The 16925-nt window shown below is 53.6% G+C and overlaps 6 protein-coding genes across 6 annotated transcripts; 4 read left to right on the forward strand and 2 right to left on the reverse strand.

The window, feature by feature from the left end:
* Positions 1 to 390: 390 nt before the first annotated feature.
* Positions 391 to 3431, forward strand: CTHT_0032650 (putative sequence-specific DNA binding protein; the record flags this gene model as incomplete). The annotated part of the gene is made up of 5 exons (XM_006693640.1): positions 391 to 403; positions 885 to 959; positions 1711 to 2171; positions 2280 to 2839; positions 3029 to 3431. 5 exons carry the CDS (start codon positions 391 to 393, stop codon positions 3429 to 3431), a joined length of 1512 nt encoding a protein of 503 aa, XP_006693703.1.
* A 741-nt stretch (positions 3432 to 4172) lies between these two features.
* CTHT_0032660 (uncharacterized protein) lies at positions 4173 to 7794 on the reverse strand (the record flags this gene model as incomplete). The annotated part of the gene is made up of 8 exons (XM_006693641.1): positions 4173 to 4202; positions 4295 to 6063; positions 6147 to 6467; positions 6522 to 6812; positions 7430 to 7514; positions 7569 to 7613; positions 7680 to 7736; positions 7792 to 7794. 8 exons carry the CDS (start codon positions 7792 to 7794, stop codon positions 4173 to 4175), a joined length of 2601 nt encoding a protein of 866 aa, XP_006693704.1.
* A 317-nt stretch (positions 7795 to 8111) lies between these two features.
* CTHT_0032670 (uncharacterized protein) lies at positions 8112 to 8771 on the forward strand (the record flags this gene model as incomplete). The annotated part of the gene is made up of 1 exon (XM_006693642.1): positions 8112 to 8771. One exon carries the CDS (start codon positions 8112 to 8114, stop codon positions 8769 to 8771), a length of 660 nt encoding a protein of 219 aa, XP_006693705.1.
* A 357-nt stretch (positions 8772 to 9128) lies between these two features.
* On the forward strand, positions 9129 to 9658 carry CTHT_0032680 (uncharacterized protein; the record flags this gene model as incomplete). The annotated part of the gene is made up of 2 exons (XM_006693643.1): positions 9129 to 9409; positions 9475 to 9658. 2 exons carry the CDS (start codon positions 9129 to 9131, stop codon positions 9656 to 9658), a joined length of 465 nt encoding a protein of 154 aa, XP_006693706.1.
* Positions 9659 to 10759: 1101 nt separating this feature from the next.
* CTHT_0032690 (putative golgi transport protein) lies at positions 10760 to 11486 on the forward strand (the record flags this gene model as incomplete). Its single annotated transcript, XM_006693644.1, has 4 exons — positions 10760 to 10781; positions 10889 to 10915; positions 11051 to 11115; positions 11187 to 11486. 4 exons carry the CDS (start codon positions 10760 to 10762, stop codon positions 11484 to 11486), a joined length of 414 nt encoding a protein of 137 aa, XP_006693707.1.
* Positions 11487 to 12803: 1317 nt separating this feature from the next.
* CTHT_0032700 (uncharacterized protein) lies at positions 12804 to 13726 on the reverse strand (the record flags this gene model as incomplete). The annotated part of the gene is made up of 5 exons (XM_006693645.1): positions 12804 to 12938; positions 13020 to 13184; positions 13290 to 13374; positions 13482 to 13497; positions 13714 to 13726. 5 exons carry the CDS (start codon positions 13724 to 13726, stop codon positions 12804 to 12806), a joined length of 414 nt encoding a protein of 137 aa, XP_006693708.1.
* Positions 13727 to 16925: the final 3199 nt, after the last annotated feature.

A 16925-nucleotide genomic window follows, 5' to 3' on the forward strand; every position in this document is an offset into this window, starting at 1 on the left:
ACTTGCCTGTTGTGCTGCGCAGGACCATCTTCCTTCTTCGCAAGAGGAATTTCAAAGAAGCTTTATCGGTTTGGCTGCCGCTGCCTAGAGCGTGCTCTCATCTTTTTCTCCTCCTCCAAGTATATCTTTTATTTTTTTTCCCTTCTACTCTGAGGTGGTGGCGATCGGCAAACGGTGAGCTCGCATCGCAGGTAAAATATGCCGTCTAAGCTGACTAACCATCGAGTAAAAGCGCCGGCCATCCAAGAAACAAATAGTCTTGCGCCTCGGCAACAGAAGATCCGCGCGCTCTCTGCAGCTCGAATCAATTTTTTGGAACGGCGGTAGTTTGCTGCTGCTGAGTAAGAAAGCCGGAACTCTATCCTTCGAGTCGTTGCTCAGTGGTCGGCCATGTCGAGTAACGGTGAGTGCAACTCTTTTAAGTTCGACTATTTTTTTTCTACCTGCACCCCCCCTTTTTCTTTTTTTTTTTTTCCGTTGCTGTCGTCTTCGGTCAAGCGACCGGGGCCTGTATCACCACCATTGTCGGCACTTATCAGCAAAGCTTTCTGGGATTTGGAATCATGTAACATGCACCCAGCGCAAAGGTCACGCTTGGTCGCAAGGGAGAGAGAGTCGCCGGTCAACGCTCATGACAGCTTCAGCTTAGACGGACTTAATCCTTGAGAGTGCGTCCATGATAGCTGCAGATATGCTCTTCTCTTCTAGCAGCTCCGCACCCTTGTTACGATATCGCTGCAGAATAACTCTTTTTTTTTTTTTGCATAGAGGTCCTGTCTTAGCTGTTGCTGTCCTTTTTGAGGTATTGTTGGCTGCGCAATCTCCCCGCACACAACCTTTGACCCTCCCTGTTTTAAAGTTTGATCGCTACACGACGTCCACAGCGCTCACGACACCCACAACACGGCGGGGCACACCCGACGCAAAGTTGCTCCGGGAGCTTTTGACCGCCGTCCAGGGTACAAGAACGGCGCCATCCCATCCCGCCGCGAGCGCGTCTGCTGCATTCTGCTCTGCCCATCTGCTTGGTCCCCTCCAACCCTGCCGAAGCTGCCCGCCCTCCCCCGACGCCTTTTTTTTTTTTAAACTAATTCTCCCCCACCTGGCACCACGCTGCGTTATACAAGCAGCGAGAGGCTTAGGTTGTGTAAGTCATCGAAGCGCCAACCGCCGCGGATCTCAGAGACACTTCCACACACAGCCAGTGCTGTTTCTGATTTTCATCTTTTGTCATCTCAACACACGAATACCCAATCAGAGTGGCAGTCTTGATATATATATATATATTTTATTTATTTATTTATTTATTTTTATATTTTTATATTTATATATTTATTTATCGAAGACAGACCGAAGTTTGGGTTCGCAAACAACGGGGAGCAGCAAGTTGGCTTGCAATGACGGCGCTTTCCTCGCTGTCGCCAAGACCAATCGCTGTTGTCTCAGAGAACTGCACGCATGTTTGGGTCGCACTGGTGATCTATAATCGCCCAACATATCCCTTGATACTCTGGCGCAATCGCTGCTTGCACGCTTTCACTGTCTCCGTCTTTACCCATTACCCCGGACTCAAGGTGCCGTGGCAGCCTGATTTGTTAAACAATCTTACTACGCTTCGATTTATGCTTCGCTTACATCCGCATCCGCAACTCGTAGTAGCTTCGTGTCCTTTTACATATCAGCTATACTGACTAGCCCGCCCTCTTACAGCAGCAGAGCCCAGTGCTCAAGAACAGCCCGGCGTCTCCCAGCCCGAAACTGAGGCCAACCAACCTGCTTACCAGACCCAAGCCTACGCCGGCCATCCGCAGCCGGGCCCCGAGGCCCCGGGCGCCAGTAGATCGCCGTCCGGCGCGGCCGCTCAACCACTGCCACATGGATACGCCCACCCACAGCTGCCCCAAACCGACGCTCAGATCCACCCAGAGTTGCGATCTCCCCACGACCCTGCTGCTGTGGTGGCGCATACCCAGTACGCTCCGACACCTAACATGATGCCGGCTGGCGTTCCTCCTCCGGACCAGCAAGTCGCCATGCAAGGTACTCCGGCTCCCGTTGCCCAGCCCGCTCCGGCCCCCGAAGCGGCTGCGGCTGCGGCTCCTGCTGACGGCCGCAAGCCGAAGCGTGAACTGTCGCAGTCGAAGCGCGCTGCTCAGAACAGAGCTGCTCAGGTTAGTACCCACCTCCAACCTGCCAGCCGGTATTACGTTCGTTTCAGAACTCGCTGTTAGAAGAGCTGCGCGGTTTTGCCCTTTACGTGAAATGCTAACGTGACACAGAGAGCGTTCCGTCAGCGGAAGGAGATGTACATCAAGAAGCTGGAGCAGCAATGTAAGGACTACGAGCAGATGGAAGTTGCTTTCAAGGCCCTCCAAGCCGAGAACTGCGCTCTCAGAGATTACGCCCTCCAGCTGCAGAATCGCCTGCTCGAGCTCACGGGCGAGCATCCCCCTCCTCCTCCGGGTCTTAACCTGTCCCATCCCCCCAGGATAGACGCCCCGCAGCAACCAGGCGTCCCCCAGCCTGCTGGCGCGCAGCCTCCTGCGCCTGTTAACAACCTTGATGCCGCCGCCGCCGCCGCCGCTCAGGCTGTTTCCGGTCTTAACAACACCGCCGGCCCCAACCATCGTCCCGACCAGCATCACCTCGCTCCCGCTGCCGGGAGCAGACCAGCGCCAGGGGCTCAGGACCCCTATGCTGCAGCCCGGGCGGCCGCAGCGGCTGCTGCTGCGGCCGCTGCGGATGACGACGCGCGCACTGCGGCTGAGATTACGAGACAGCTGCAGGCCGATGTTGCCACTGCTTCTGCCGGATCTGACGGGCTGCCTGCTGCGCCGATGTAGGATGATGGTGCTGTGCCGCGGAGGGGGGAGGAGATGAGGGAGGTGGAGAGGGAGTTGATTGCTTTGTTGAGGGAGGCGGAACCTGGGGAGAGTGATGAGGATGGGGAGGGGATGACGGAGTTAAGGGGGGATGTTAGCAGCGAGAAAGATGGGGAAGAGGCTGCCAATATCATTTTGAGAAATAGGAGCTCAAAAAACGGGAGTAAACCTCGTCGGAGAACACTCAAGAACCTGAAGCCGTCGGGCGAGAAGGACTCGGTACAGCAGCCTTCTTCTGACGCCCACACACCACAACGCCCCCGGCGATTCACACCTGCAGTCCTGCAGTCTTCTCAGGACTCAGGAAGCACCATCGCGGCGTATAATCTCGATGAGCGGCAACAGCATGAGGGGCTCTTGCGCATCCCGCCTTGGGAAGTCTCGGAGGAGATGATCTCCCAGAACCAAGCTAGAGGGGATGGTGCGAGGCTGTACTGGGGTGACAAGATAGATTGGGATCCGGATTGCTTTGCTGAGGGGAGGAAGATGAAGAAGAAGAAGAAGAGGAAGAAGAGGAAGAGGAAGAGAGGTTCGGATGCGTATTCGTGAAGGGAATTTGAGATATCTATCCACGTAGGGGGGTTAAGGTTGAGAGTGTCAGGGGGAGACGGGTATGGTAGGGCAGGGTGGTATGTTTTCCATGAATTAGGCGTCGTAGACAGGTAGGTAGGAAGTGAGTCGGGTGGGTAATGCTTTCACTGGGATCTGAGGGAAGGGGATGGAATGAGGGAGGAAGGGTGTGCTTGTGTATTCTGTAGTTTTTGGTTTTGTGCCATCGTACCTAGTTTTATTACTACTAGTATCGGTAGGACTGCGTAATAGTCGGTTTTTGTTGTTGTTGTTGTTTGTTGTGGGTTTATAACAAGGTTATGGATAGAGTATAAGAGGCTGTATTTTTATTGATATTATTATTTTTTTTCGGTTTGATGTTGGGAGTAAGTAACGGCAAAGAAGCGAGAAAAGCAGCTTGAAGGGCGAAAGTTGTTGTGAGGTAGAAGAATCGAGCCATCAACATATCGTTTAGACACTTGTTCTAGATCGAACCAGGAGGTACTTTGCACAATATCGTTAAATTTACATAGTCCTCGCTTCCTAGCCCCATGAATGCCATATACTTTTCCCGCCGTCCCAACCCAGAACCAGATTGATTGATTAGACGCATACAGACGTAGAAAGCCACGTGCTAGCAATTAACAGAAACTACCAAGACGGAGACATCATCTATGTAAAGCTAGGATAATTAACCTCCACAACTGACGCCGACAACGGACTCCCACTTGTTGGTTGGCCTCAAGCGAAGGCGTTCCCTAGGTCGTGCTCCTATACACAGTTAGCATCCTGATCAAGCAAGACGCACATAGAAGAGGCTTTTTTTTGGGGGAGGGGGAGGGGGGGGGGGAAAAACGACTCACCTTGATATACTCCCCTCCCTTCTCCAGATACTCCTCCCTCGTAATCCACGCCGCTTTTGCCTCCTCCGTACACGCCCAGCCCGCCGCGCCCCTCCACGCATCCAGGATCGCGTCCTGCGCCCTCCTCACCCGCAACGGCGCCCCCACAGGCAAAAGCGCCATCAGCCCCTGTCGCAAGCGCTCATCAAAGTTTTGGAACAGGGTATTCCCCCCCGTGAGGAAAACATCCCGCAGGAAGGCGTCCGGCGCATCTTGGATGCCAGGGAGGGAAGGTAACCGCTGGCACAAAATATCCCCCGCGATCTCGACCAGCCCGGCCTGATCTACGCCGGCAATCGCCGCCGGCTGGAATAACACCTCTGGCACGCGAATCCGCTCCACGTTCAGATGCACCCGGTGCGTCTCCGCCTGCGAGGATGGGTCGAACGGCCGTGGCCCATAGCGGAAGGCATGCAGCAAGGACTTGGACCAGTCGCGCTGCGCGTCGAGCGTCATGTCGTAGCTGAAGGTCTTGTCATAGCGCAAGAGATCGTTCTCGAGCGAGCGAATGGCGGCTTCCAGGTCTTCTTCGCCTTCCTCGTCGTCGCTGTCGTCGCCTTTGTTGGCGCCGATGGCGACGGAGCGATATACGCCCCAGTCGGCATCGTCGGCGCCAAAGTCGTCGTCTTGGTCTGCGCCGGCGCCGCCTCGCCGACGTTTGCGGCTTCCCGAGCCGGTCGGGTTGTCCGAGGCGAGGTTGGCGATGTTCTTCATGCGGATTTGGGAGGCGAGGGATTTGCGGTTGCCGAGGTCGGCCTTCAAGCGTTCGCGCTCCTTGAGCTGGTTCAGTTTGGCGAGGCGCAGCTGGCGCTTTTCTTCCAGCCAACCTTCCAGGTCGTTCTTGCGGCGTTCCTCGTCCAGGCGGGCTTCTTCGGCTAGACGGGCCTTTTCGGCTTCCTTTTCGGCTTTGGCGCGCTGCCGGGCTTCCCAGTTTGATTTGAGGAGGCGCTGCTGGCGCTTTTGGCGCAGGCCGGCCTCGTCGAGCTGGTCGTCGGGGACGTCGAGTAGGCTGAAGTCGGGGACTTCTTCCTCCTCCGGCTCGCCGAGGTCTTTTTGGCGCGCGCGCTTGATGGAGCGCTCTAGGTCGCGGATGACACGCTCTAGGGCGGCTTCGTCTTTGAGCTCGGCTTCGTCGAGGAGACGCTTGATTTCCTTTTTGCTTTCGCCTTGCATGCGCCGCTGAATGTCTTTGTAATACTCGAGCTCTTGCTCCTTTTTCATGAGGCGCTCAAGACGCATCTTGGCTGCTTGTTCTTGCAAGCGACGTCCGGATTCTTTCTTGCGCTCGGCGATGCGCGCCAATTCTTCCTCCGTCTTTTGTACAACCACTTCTTCCGTGTAGGGGTACTGCACGATGCGTTCGCGGTCTTCCAGGCCGGTCCAGTCCAGGTAGCCGGCCAGCTCGCGGTCGTAGTCGAGCGAGACGTAACAGAAGTCGCGCACCATATGCTCGGTTTGCGAGGAGTTAAGCTTGCCGGGGAAGCCGGTGTAGTATTTGAGCTTGAGCAGCTTTAGCATGTACTCAGCCATGTGCCAGCCGCCCCAGTTGAGGCGAATGGCTTGTGAGAGGAGGGCCTTGCGGTTGTAGACGGGGATGACGTGTGTCGCACTGTAGGAGGAGGAGACGACCAGGCCGGTCTGACCCTGGTTGTGGCGGAAGGAGAAGAGAGAGTCGATGCCGTAGACTAGGCTCGGCGCGCCATAGCACTCGAAGATGATTTCGCTCATGGCTGGAGAGAGAGAAGGGGGGAGGGGAAGGCGAGGTCAGCCAATATGTGTATATCAGACTACTAACAGGGCTCTCAAGACGTACATTTCCTCGAGTATGGCAAGTTCGCAACAGCCTCGGTCATGACGATGGGCATATCGATGGCCCCGTCGCACTCGTTCATGCCCAGTTTCACGAAGACATAGTCTAGGACGTGCTCCATGACGTCCCAGTTGCTGACGATTCCAGTACCAGCCTCGAAGGCATTGCGAATATGGCTGCGGGCGGTAGTATCGGCGTAGCAGTCGGAACCAGCGAACGAGAAGGTCTTGCCCATTTTACGGTCGCGGTACTTGGACATGATGGGGGGGATGGCCAGTCGCGGCTTGTCCTCGAAGTTCCAGCCCGCGCGGACCGAGTGGGAGCCTGGATGTGTCAGCGGGGTAGAGAGACATTGTAACAAGAAAGATTTGTTCCTACCATTGTCGATGACGATGGCGACCTGGCCTGGCGGCTGTGCAAGGGCGCGCTCTCGGCCGTCTAGCTGTGGGGGAATGTATTTCTCGAATCGGGCCTCCTTGACGGGATACACTGTCGGCGGCGGCAGTCGCTTCCAGGGCTCGTCCCTTTGAGGGATTGGCGGCGGCTCGGCCACAGCAGAGGGCGCCATCGTCGATGATGATGATGATGATGATGATGATGATGATGATGGGGATGTGGTGGGTGTCGATGCGATCAAACTCGAGGGAGGGTTTGGTTTGGGCTGGTATTCTGGGACACGGGAAATGTGGAAACGGAAAATCAGAGTTACAGGCGATGCATTGGCGTCTGGCGACGGAAGCGATGGGTTGACGGGATGCGAATGGCGTGTGCGCGCAGCCCAAGGCTCAAAAGTTCGTCTCAGGTCTCGAGTCCGTTGGATCTCGAAGCTGGACCGCGTCTTACACTTACAGTGTCGCAGACTGTACAATTATCAAGAAACACTGTGCGGGACCAGGCAGGGAACGGCGCTGAGATCGCGGGGTGTTGTGTGATTGTTGACTTTTCATTCGAATAAAGACCAAGACAGAGATGAGAAAAAATTTGAGGGAAACAGCTATCAGAATTAACATTGTCATGAATAAAAGGCTCCAAATATTGTCTTTATTTCATAGACTCGAACACAGTTTGTCATAAACCCTTAGCATCATGTAGGCCGGATAGGCAAACAAGACCCTGGCAACGCGATCCAATGATATATATGTATATATTTATATCAATATATATAAATACATGTGCCCATGTCCCCGTTCTTCGACCTTATGCCGGATCCTTCAAGTTATCGGTAGCTGTAATGAGTGTAATTTAGTATGTGATCCCACGTTTTGAAGGTTCCTTGGCAGGCTTACCCTCCAGATGGAACAAGACGTTGGATTGATAGTTCTTAAACATCTGGGCCACAAGTTCAATGTTCATGTTCTGGATGTTGATTTCCTGGACCTGTTAGTGACCTTAGTCAAAGCTTGTGACCAAATTGTGTTAGCATACTTGAAGGGTCTTGTTCATCACCATGATGGCCTCGTTGAGCTTCTCCTATTTTCAAACACTGTCAGACATATCTCCGTTGGCATCGCGCTCAGCCCAGACTCGATTTCATACCACATTCGTGATGATACGCGACAGCAGCAAGTTCTGCTGATGCTCGTGAGGGCTCTCCTGGAAATTTATCAGCAATTACATACTCTCAGTCGGGTCATATGAGAAATAATACCATTATTATCTGTGGGAGATTATTTCGAGAATTCCACGTCACCCGAGGTCAGAATCAAGACTGAGAACAGCGATCGCTGAATTGAACGAGCGAAGTCAAGGCCCTGGCGCCGAGTGACCGATTGCCTTGCTATTGATTGATCGTCGGCACAGTGCGAACTCCAAAGCGGTCAGAGACGGCAGAATCGGCGACACAGGCAGGCACGGCTACAAGTTCACGACCTCTCCCACCGAACACTTTTCGTCGCCCCCGGCCTTGCAACCCCTTCCTCAACCTCCTCGCCGCCTGTTACGACCGACTCGACACCAGGATCGCCTACCATGTCCAACCCCGACGCACAATCGGCGCAGGCCGCGCACCAGGCGCTGGTCGAGCAGCTCGACTTGCACTCCATTCACAAGACCTTCCGCAACCCCAACTGGCGCCCGAACCAGCGCCGCAACAAGACCATCAAGGCCATCCTGGGCGAGTCGCAGCGCAAAGAAGCCTCGTCCACCTCGGCCGTGGCGACCCCTCGCGCCGACGACAACGGCGGCGGCAGCGGCGCCGACACACCCGCCAACAACGACAACAACGATGGCCTGTCCACTAGCGGCACCTCCACACCTGCTAATGGCAATGGTAGTGGCGCAGGCACCCCCGCGAGTAATGGCCAGCCGAACCTGGCGCAGGCGTCGCGCAGCTTGCAGAAGCTGGTGTTGGAGAAGAGCCTCGCGAGTGCCCAGGCACCGGATAAGAAAGCGGCTAATGGCTTTGCATCGTCCGCTCCGACTGCGACGTACACCAACATTGAGAGCGCGCCGAGCCTGGCGCCCATGAAGCACTACTGTGATGTCACGGGATTGCCGGCGCCGTATTTGGATCCGAAGACACGGCTGCGGTATCATAATAAGGAGATCTTTGCCATGATCAGGAACCTGCCGCAGGGCATGGGGGAGCAGTTCTTGGAGGCCAGAGGCGCGCATACTGTGTTGAAATAAAGGGATTGATTCGTTCTTTTGCGTCTTTAGGGCGGGCCATTGGCGTTTGGAGTTGGATGGTGGTATGGTATGGGCAGGGAGGAACGACGATTGATGGCTTATTCGGACTTCTTCCTCAGCGCCTGCCGTAGGCCGTGATAATTCATATGACCGACTTCTCGCAACCTCAGACTTAGCTCGCGGCTTCCCTTGCTTCAGCAACCCGGAAGCATATCAAGCCATGCTGTTTTGCTACTGTCTAATTTCAGAGCAACCCACACGACACCAATGGTATCGATAACCTTGACTCCAAACGCTTCGAACCATTACCCCCCCCCCCGCCCCCTATCTATAACTTAGCAACAACAAACCTGAATAATGGCCACCGTCGAGGTTGCCCCTGTCGAGCTAGCGCCCATTGCAGCGCATCTTGACCAAGAAAACCAACCCTCAGCCCTTCCCTCGCGACGCACATCCCATTATATGCCCATCGCCGTCAGCTGCACAACCTCTCCCACAACAACCCCTTCGGGGACCACTTCAGCAACCACCAGCCCAGCCGAAGACGCGCCCTTGGTGCCCAACGATCCTAGAAGCAACGCCGTGCCATCTGGCCCGCGGCCGCCTTGCGCGGAGGACGGCCATCAGCACCATCATCAGTATGCTTCCCCCTCTGTAAACTCGAGGGATACTAGACGAGAGGCTGACTGAGGTAACCGGATAGCCGAAGAAGATCGCGCAGAATCATGTCGCGCTTTCACCAGCTCATGATTGGGCAGGAGAGAGGGTCGCTCTACTGGTACATGAGCCTGCTGGCTATGTCGGCCGGCATGGTGCTGACCATGTCTGGAGTGTTTGGGTGGCCGCCGCTGCCTATTTGGCAGTATCTGAGCGGGAGGGCGAGTTGAGCGCTGCTTGACATGCGTCCAAGAGGTTCGGCTGGATGACGGCATCATTTTAGTTCTTTCGAGAGTTCAGGGGTTCTTTCTAGGCGCGAGAAAAAAAATTGTGGGCGGTGTGGGATTAATCCTTGGGGCAGGGCTCTCAACGGAATGGCGTTTTGGATGGATAACGGAACACGGAAAACATGACAACACATCATGTAATTCAAACAACGGAGTAATGAATTGGAATTCCTTCCACTCAGAATAAATTATCTAATATCTTTTCCCCAAGGAATGAATGAATGTCTGACCAACAAAGTCAAGCCCCGACTACGCACTCGCAGCCTCTCAGCCACAAGATGACAGTCGACGCTCCGGCTTAATCGTGGCCATGTGTGTTTGTTATATGCCATTGAATGTAAAACGACAGACCACCGAGAACGGACGGGAGAGCCAGACTCAGTTGCTCCAGCATGCGTTGGAGCCGTCGCGGCAATGTTTGGCGAGATGTTGTGATGTGTGAACATCGTTCAAAGAGATGACCTACCAATTTTGCGATGCCGATTAAAAAAGAAAAAAAAAAACTTGGTGCCTTCCACAACTCTAGGCATCCCATTTCGCTGATGGATTTCATCCAATATCTCTGACAAACAATGGTGGTGCAACATCACCACCACCAGGTGATTGCCGCTTTCATCTGGAGTTGGCTGTCAGTGTCAGCTGGCGGAGATGAAATGTTCAAAAATCTGCGGCGGTGCGACGCAGAAACTTTTGACAAAGGGTCAGCTCCACTGTTTTCACCTGACCAATCAAAATACGACCTAAATTAACTCCACCTCTCCACCGCCCTGCAGCAAGCACGGGTTCCTGGCAAATGGCCTTGGCATTCCCTGCCCTGCGTGGACTTCCGTGCCTGGGCCCTGCTCCTCTACTTCCGCCGCGGACCACGAAGTCGTCTTGTCGCGTTCTCAACCTCAACGAGAGCTCTTATCTTCTCCCTGCGGAACGCTTTCCTGGTTGTTCCTACCCGCGGGACTTTCTTCGCTTTTACCTTTTTTCTTCTCGGAGCCAATTTCAGTACCCCTTTAATATTATAGTTCTCTTTTAGAGAAACAAATGCCGACCATGTGGCTGTCTGAGTCGCAGAGTACGTTTTTTTGTCCCCTCCTGACATCGGCGCGCCGCCTTTTTGGTCGAGGCGCGACGTTGTTTACGAAGTTCGAAGGAGCAATGGCTAATAAGTTATGTGTATAGAAATTGGCGTCGCCTTCTGCTCAGGCGGTATGTTGCGAGTCTATAATCCCTTCTGCGCCCGCCGCCGTTGGCGGTGTTGCTCTCCTTCCCTTGACCCCCCGACACGACCGTTCCTTTGAGAGACAGAACGGATGGACTAACCTACCTCTCCTCCCAATGAAGGCGCCTTCTTTCTACTTGGCGGCGTCCTCCTCTTCTTCGACCGCGCCATGCTGGCAATGGGCAACGTATGTCCTCCCTCTCCTTCCCCACCGTCTTCATTCACCACCTCCCCAAACTAACACCCCTTCTCCCACAGATCCTCTTCCTCATCGGCCTAACCGTCATAATCGGCCCGCAAAAAACCCTCCTCTTCTTTGCTCGCAAGCAAAAAGCCAAAGGCAGCGCAGCCTTCTTCGCCGGCGTGGCGCTGATCCTGCTGCGGTGGCCTCTGATCGGTTTCCTGGTCGAGCTGTACGGCATTGCGGTGCTGTTTGGCGATTTCTTGGGTACCATTGCCGGATTCGCAAGGAATCTGCCTGTTATTGGACCGTATGTCGGGATGGCGGTTGATCGGACGGGGATTGCGGCGAGGAGGAATGCCGAGTTGCCTGTTTAGGGGGGGCACTCACTTCAGAAGGGAGAGCGGGATGGGGTTGGTTAATGCTCTCTGTCTCCTCTCCCGAAAGGGAGAATATCATTCCCCTGCTGCTGGTCGTGACCGAGAACACGACCTCAACCATGAGACATTCCACGGCAGCAACACGACATCATGACACGATGAACGCGTTTTGAAACAATACGAGACACACGAGACACGATTTCCTTGTTTCGACATCTTGCAATGACGTGGACTGCTCTCTACTCCTCTTATCTACCCTACAACCTACCTATCTGCTACGTACTACTACACTGTAATGCTTAATGCCGACGACACGGATGGATGGTGATGGCACGAGGTTTACGAAGACACAGGAATTGGGAGGGGGAAAGATACAGGTGTGATGATTAGGAGCTGGCTGACTGGTTGGAAGGGGTTGGTAAGAGTTAGTTGGTAGAGATTTGAGGGTTGATTCCTTACCCGTACATAATAATCGCTGTCGAATCCTCTTTCGGGTGGTGGTGGGAAGGGGGGAAAGGGGGAGAAATTGGAAAGGATGGGGGCTCATATAACGGGTACAATCTGATGTATAGACGGGAAGGACAATGATGGTGGCAAGCACCTGGCGTTGCTTTGATCAAGAAGAAGAATAGAGATTTTCTGCCTACTTGAATTACTATCCAGGAAGGAGTAGCAGAATACTTCATGGACTCACATGCAGAGGGTCAGGACAACAAGAAAACCACACAGAGGAACTTTTATTTCATTCATGCTTCCAGCACCAAAACAGTCAATGGAATGGGATACACAAGACAGATCAACCATCCCCATAACAAGTTTTCATAACCCTTTCTCGCCACTAGACAAAACAAGCAGGTCTATTATGCGATTTGATTCACCATCTGTCTTCCTCTACGAGCTTGTACCCACGTATACCAAACATGGACAGCTCGCTCCTACTCTCTAAGTCCTCCAACCTCTAGCCCTCTAGCCAGCCATATAAAGAAAGACAGGCAGACAGGCTATCAGGTCTCCATAATCCAACCAAAAGCAACAAGCATCCAACAACACCAGAGACAACAGCAGCGGCAATTGCCAATAATGTGCGACGAAAGAGAAAAAAAAAAAAAAAAAAGAGAACACACCGCGTTGATGTAATACCGGGGTAGAGTATTATATCAAAGGGCTGGCGTGTTGGCTCCTTCCCTCTGTTTTTTTCACTTCATTCCTTTCCCTCCTTACCCTCTCCCCTTCTCCCTGTCTTCAGAACCCAAAACTCAAATGTCCCTCAGCCTCAATCTAGACTTCACATCCCCCCCCCCACGCACACACAGTTCAGTAACCTGCCTTGATAAGATAGTCAGCCAGGGCCTCAACAGTCTGTGAAGCATTGCCGGCAATGGTGTTTTCGCCATGGTGGCCGATCAGGATGGCTTGCTTTGTCTTGGCGATGCAGACGCCAGTCTTGCCCTGTATTTTTTTTAACAAGCTAGTATCAGCATCCCTCCCTTCCTCGCTTCAAGTATCAGATGTCCTGGGGGGGGAACGTACCAAACGACCGTAGATGGTGCGCCCATCAATACGGGTGATGATGTAGCGCTCGCCAGCAATGTAAAAACCGTTGGCCTGAGCGTCCTCGGTCGTCGGCTTGGGGCCAGAGCTCTTCTCGGCCTCAGTGAGAATGGCGGCTACCTTCTTCAGCTCATCGGCGCCGACCTGGTGGGAGATGAGGTGTTAGATCTCTGTCTGGACCACGGAATGGAAGAAGTCGAGGTACAAGGCCCGTTGGCCAGTTCAAGGGCAGGCAGGGCGAGGACTTACCGAGAAGCCAGCGGACGCAGCCCAGGTGCTGTCGCCAGCGGCACTGACGATGCAGGCCTTGTCGATGTGGCCGGAGCCGACGAGGCTGTTAAGAGTCAGGCAGTCAGCATCAGATATGATATCTGAGAAGAGTGGTCGAAGAAGCAAGATAATCGGTTGGTCGTAGTCAGGCAGTGTGGGGTGCGTGCATACCTCGAGTCAACGTAGGCTGTGGAGATAAACAAACTCCATGTTAGCTCAACATATCCCTCTATGCCTCTGATTCACAGGATAGCAGGCATCGCGAGCCCCCAAGATCGACTCCAAGCAAAACTGCCGGGGTTAGAGCTAGGACCCCAACGGATAGCTCTGCACCACTGCACAAGTGGAGTCGGGATCCGAGGGCAGCGTCAAGGGAACACAAGGGGAAGACAACATAGCATACCTTGCCAGGACATGGTGACTGTCTGTTTGGGAGCTGTGGATTGGAGAGTTTCGAAAAGGAGGCAGAGAAGAGTAAACCTCTCTAGTGGGCAGCACGGGGGCAATAAGTTATGCAGCAGAAGTAGCGGCGGAGTCCAGGCTCGGACAGGACAGGGGGGGCCTGGGAGAAGAGGTTGGAAAAATGGGCGGAGTTTGTTGATCTGGCGGTGTTGATGATCGGTTGGCGGTGCGAGCGAGCGGTGGATGTTTTTGGTGTTGGTGCTGTGGTCCCCAGTCCAAGCAAAAGAGAGAGAGGGAGAAGAGAGAACAAGAGAAAGAGGGTCAAGACCACAAGGCCCCTCACTTCACGGGTTCGTTTAACAAGCACCAAACAAGTCAGGCTCTCACGGGTTCCTCACACACACAAGCAAAGCCAAAACCAGATTACCCCGCCAGCCCACCTGAGCCCACACCCACCTACCGGACGGGTAGAGATGGATGGATCCCCTCTCTCTCACACCTTTCTTTGCCAGTGCCCAGCAGAGGTGGGCGGGTGGGCATCAAAGAGCACCTCAGGCAGGCAGACAAGCCAAAGGAGGGGCTGCCTGCTGCTTGCTTTGTGCCATCTGAGGAGGGGTAGGATTATGTAAGCAGCTGGCCGTTGCCGGGTGTTCGGCAAGGTGCAAGGTATGGGTGGGTAAGATGACATTGAGGAGCGCGCGGGAGAAGAGTCGACTGAATTCCATCATCGTCCTTCAAAAGCCGAGCTCGCCGCCGCGAGCCCAAGACAAGACCAAAGCCGGAAAGCTGTGTCAGCCTCGATGGAGCTTAACGCCGGGGCAACTGCGAACAGATACCTCACAACGTTCAATGTGATATCGTCATTTTGCTATATTTTTGTCTTGCTCAACATTTGCATGCTGGCAGTTCGGGTTATTGTGTCGCACAACTAAGAACCATGAGATGCTATTAAGAAATCCATGTCCTGGGGTAATTGCAGGGGTTTTCAACTGCTTGTCTGCAGCAAGTTCCTCGTTATTACACGCTAATGCAGTTATCATGAAGATGTTGTGCAGCTGCAGTCTTGCTCATAGAAAGGGTTGACAGAGCCTGAAGAGTTATACGTAATGTTTGAAGAGTTCATTTTGAATCAACTGCAATCGCCCAAGTCCAATGATCGAACTCTCTTTGCCAACCTAGACTTTATCCAATAACCTTTTTTTTTTCAAGGGAAAGGATTGCTGCCCTTGTCTGCATGGTTCCTGGCTACGACACCGGGAATCTTATAATCAATACCCCAGATATCCTCAACTCCCACACCACGAATTCTAAAATAGCCAATTGATCCTCTGTAGCGATCCCCTACAGGGTCGGAAAGTTCCCAAGTGCCTCCAAGGTCTGGAACAACAATGCTTCATGCTGTGTGGGCCGACTTAGACGCGCGCCCGTGACACAGCGAGGCAGATCACGCAAATCAGCGAGCGTCCTGCCGTTCGCGTGTTCCATGTTCTAGAAGGTCGGCGCGCAAAACTGCTGCACCCGTGTGTTTAACCGTCGGGTGGCTAATCGCGTGCCACAGGGGATGCTGCCGTGTTTTATGCGATGCTGCTATCCATGGTTCTGCTGTACATACACTTCTGCATTTTTCTCCGAGCCTTACAAGTCACAGTCGACAAGGCTGTTAACGGAATGGAAATTTGCATTGCTTCCTTCTTGCTGACCGACATGCCCCTTCCGAGGCTCCAGGCCAGACTGCTACGCTGCCATCTTGTCGCCAGTGGGACTATGGGGATTTGTATTTCTGAGACATAGCGCCGTGCCTGACAGTCGTCGCGATCCCTGTAGTGTTTTCGGTACCGGCAGACGGAGGTGCTTGGCATCACGACCTTGGCCGACGAAATCAGACGAGAAACGCGACGCGATCGCTACCTGCTATGTTTGCTCGTAGTTGCGATGTCATATATCGTAGCTTAAGGTCCACGACGAGCAAGTTGACGACAGCTAGCTGCATGTCCTGCAGATGCAGCTAGGAAACGGCGGCGAAAAGGAAAGCAGCCCTTCAATCTCATAGGCAACAATGGTGATGCGGTCACGAACAAGGGCTCACAGCGGAACATCCCCGTGTTTCCCCCTCCCCCCCAAAAGAGGAAAAAGCTTGGCATCATATCCCGCAACGGCCAACGGTCGCCAAACATCTAAGCAAGGATGAACGAAACGGGCACCCCTGACGCTCTGGGCTTTGTTTCGACAGGGGGCCGAGAAAGTCGAGATGAAGAGAGAGAGAGAGAGAGAGCAGATGCCAAGTTGGCTCATCCTGAAAAGTGACATCGTTAACGACTCCATGGTAACAGTGATAGTAACACCGACAGAATTGGCATGAGCCGATCGGTAGAGATAGCGTGGACCGTGAGATAGCCCGCGCGACCTGCCGACCTGCCGAGTGAGGGAATTACCCAGGATGGACAGGGCGAACGGGTATGAGCCCATTGCCTAGCCATAGAAAAGCATGGAGAGGCATGCAAAGGCAGGCTGAGACATGGGCCAGGAGCCAGCGCTGCAACTAAGGGGACGATGAGGGGGAGGGTATAGTTCGGTGATCCCCGCAGTAGGTACCATGGGACCATTCATCAATCATCGATGCTCGATCGATGGTTGTTTTGATCCGTTTAAACAGACTGATGTGCGCGTCATGTTTCTTTACACAGTAATGCAGTGGAAGTCCTTTGAACTGGATGATAGGTTGAATCGACTGTTCAACCCTGTTGGCGATCAGCCACATCAAAATATCCGTCCTTGTTATCCCGTCCATCTCAGACCAACACGGCTTCAAGAAGGCTGTGTCTAATGAATCAGACTTATAGGCTCAAGTTAAAAAAAAAAAAAAAAGTCTCGACTCGAATGGCGAAAAAGCCCGTGACGAGATGAGATGGCAGATAATCAAAAAAAAAAAAAAAATATGTAGCAACAATCTCCCAAGCCATCAAATCCCGAATGAATCCTTTCCTCTGCCCACAAGTGCAATTGTAATGTAGCCGTACCGTATCTCGTCGACCATTATATTCCAGCTTCTAATATTACCCTGCTGCTACGGTACCATCGCACAACAAACACACAAACACGCTGAGAACATGCAGCGGACGTCGACGCCCGTCATCATCGTGCAGACAGCCGTCCGTCCCTCCCACCCCCCTTTTCCCAACCACCACACAAACTCCTTCCCCGCGTTCTGCTTAT

The sequence above is a fragment of the Thermochaetoides thermophila genome, assembly GCF_000221225.1.
Source record: "Thermochaetoides thermophila DSM 1495 unplaced genomic scaffold scf7180000011816, whole genome shotgun sequence".
Lineage (NCBI taxonomy): Eukaryota > Fungi > Ascomycota > Sordariomycetes > Sordariales > Chaetomiaceae > Thermochaetoides > Thermochaetoides thermophila.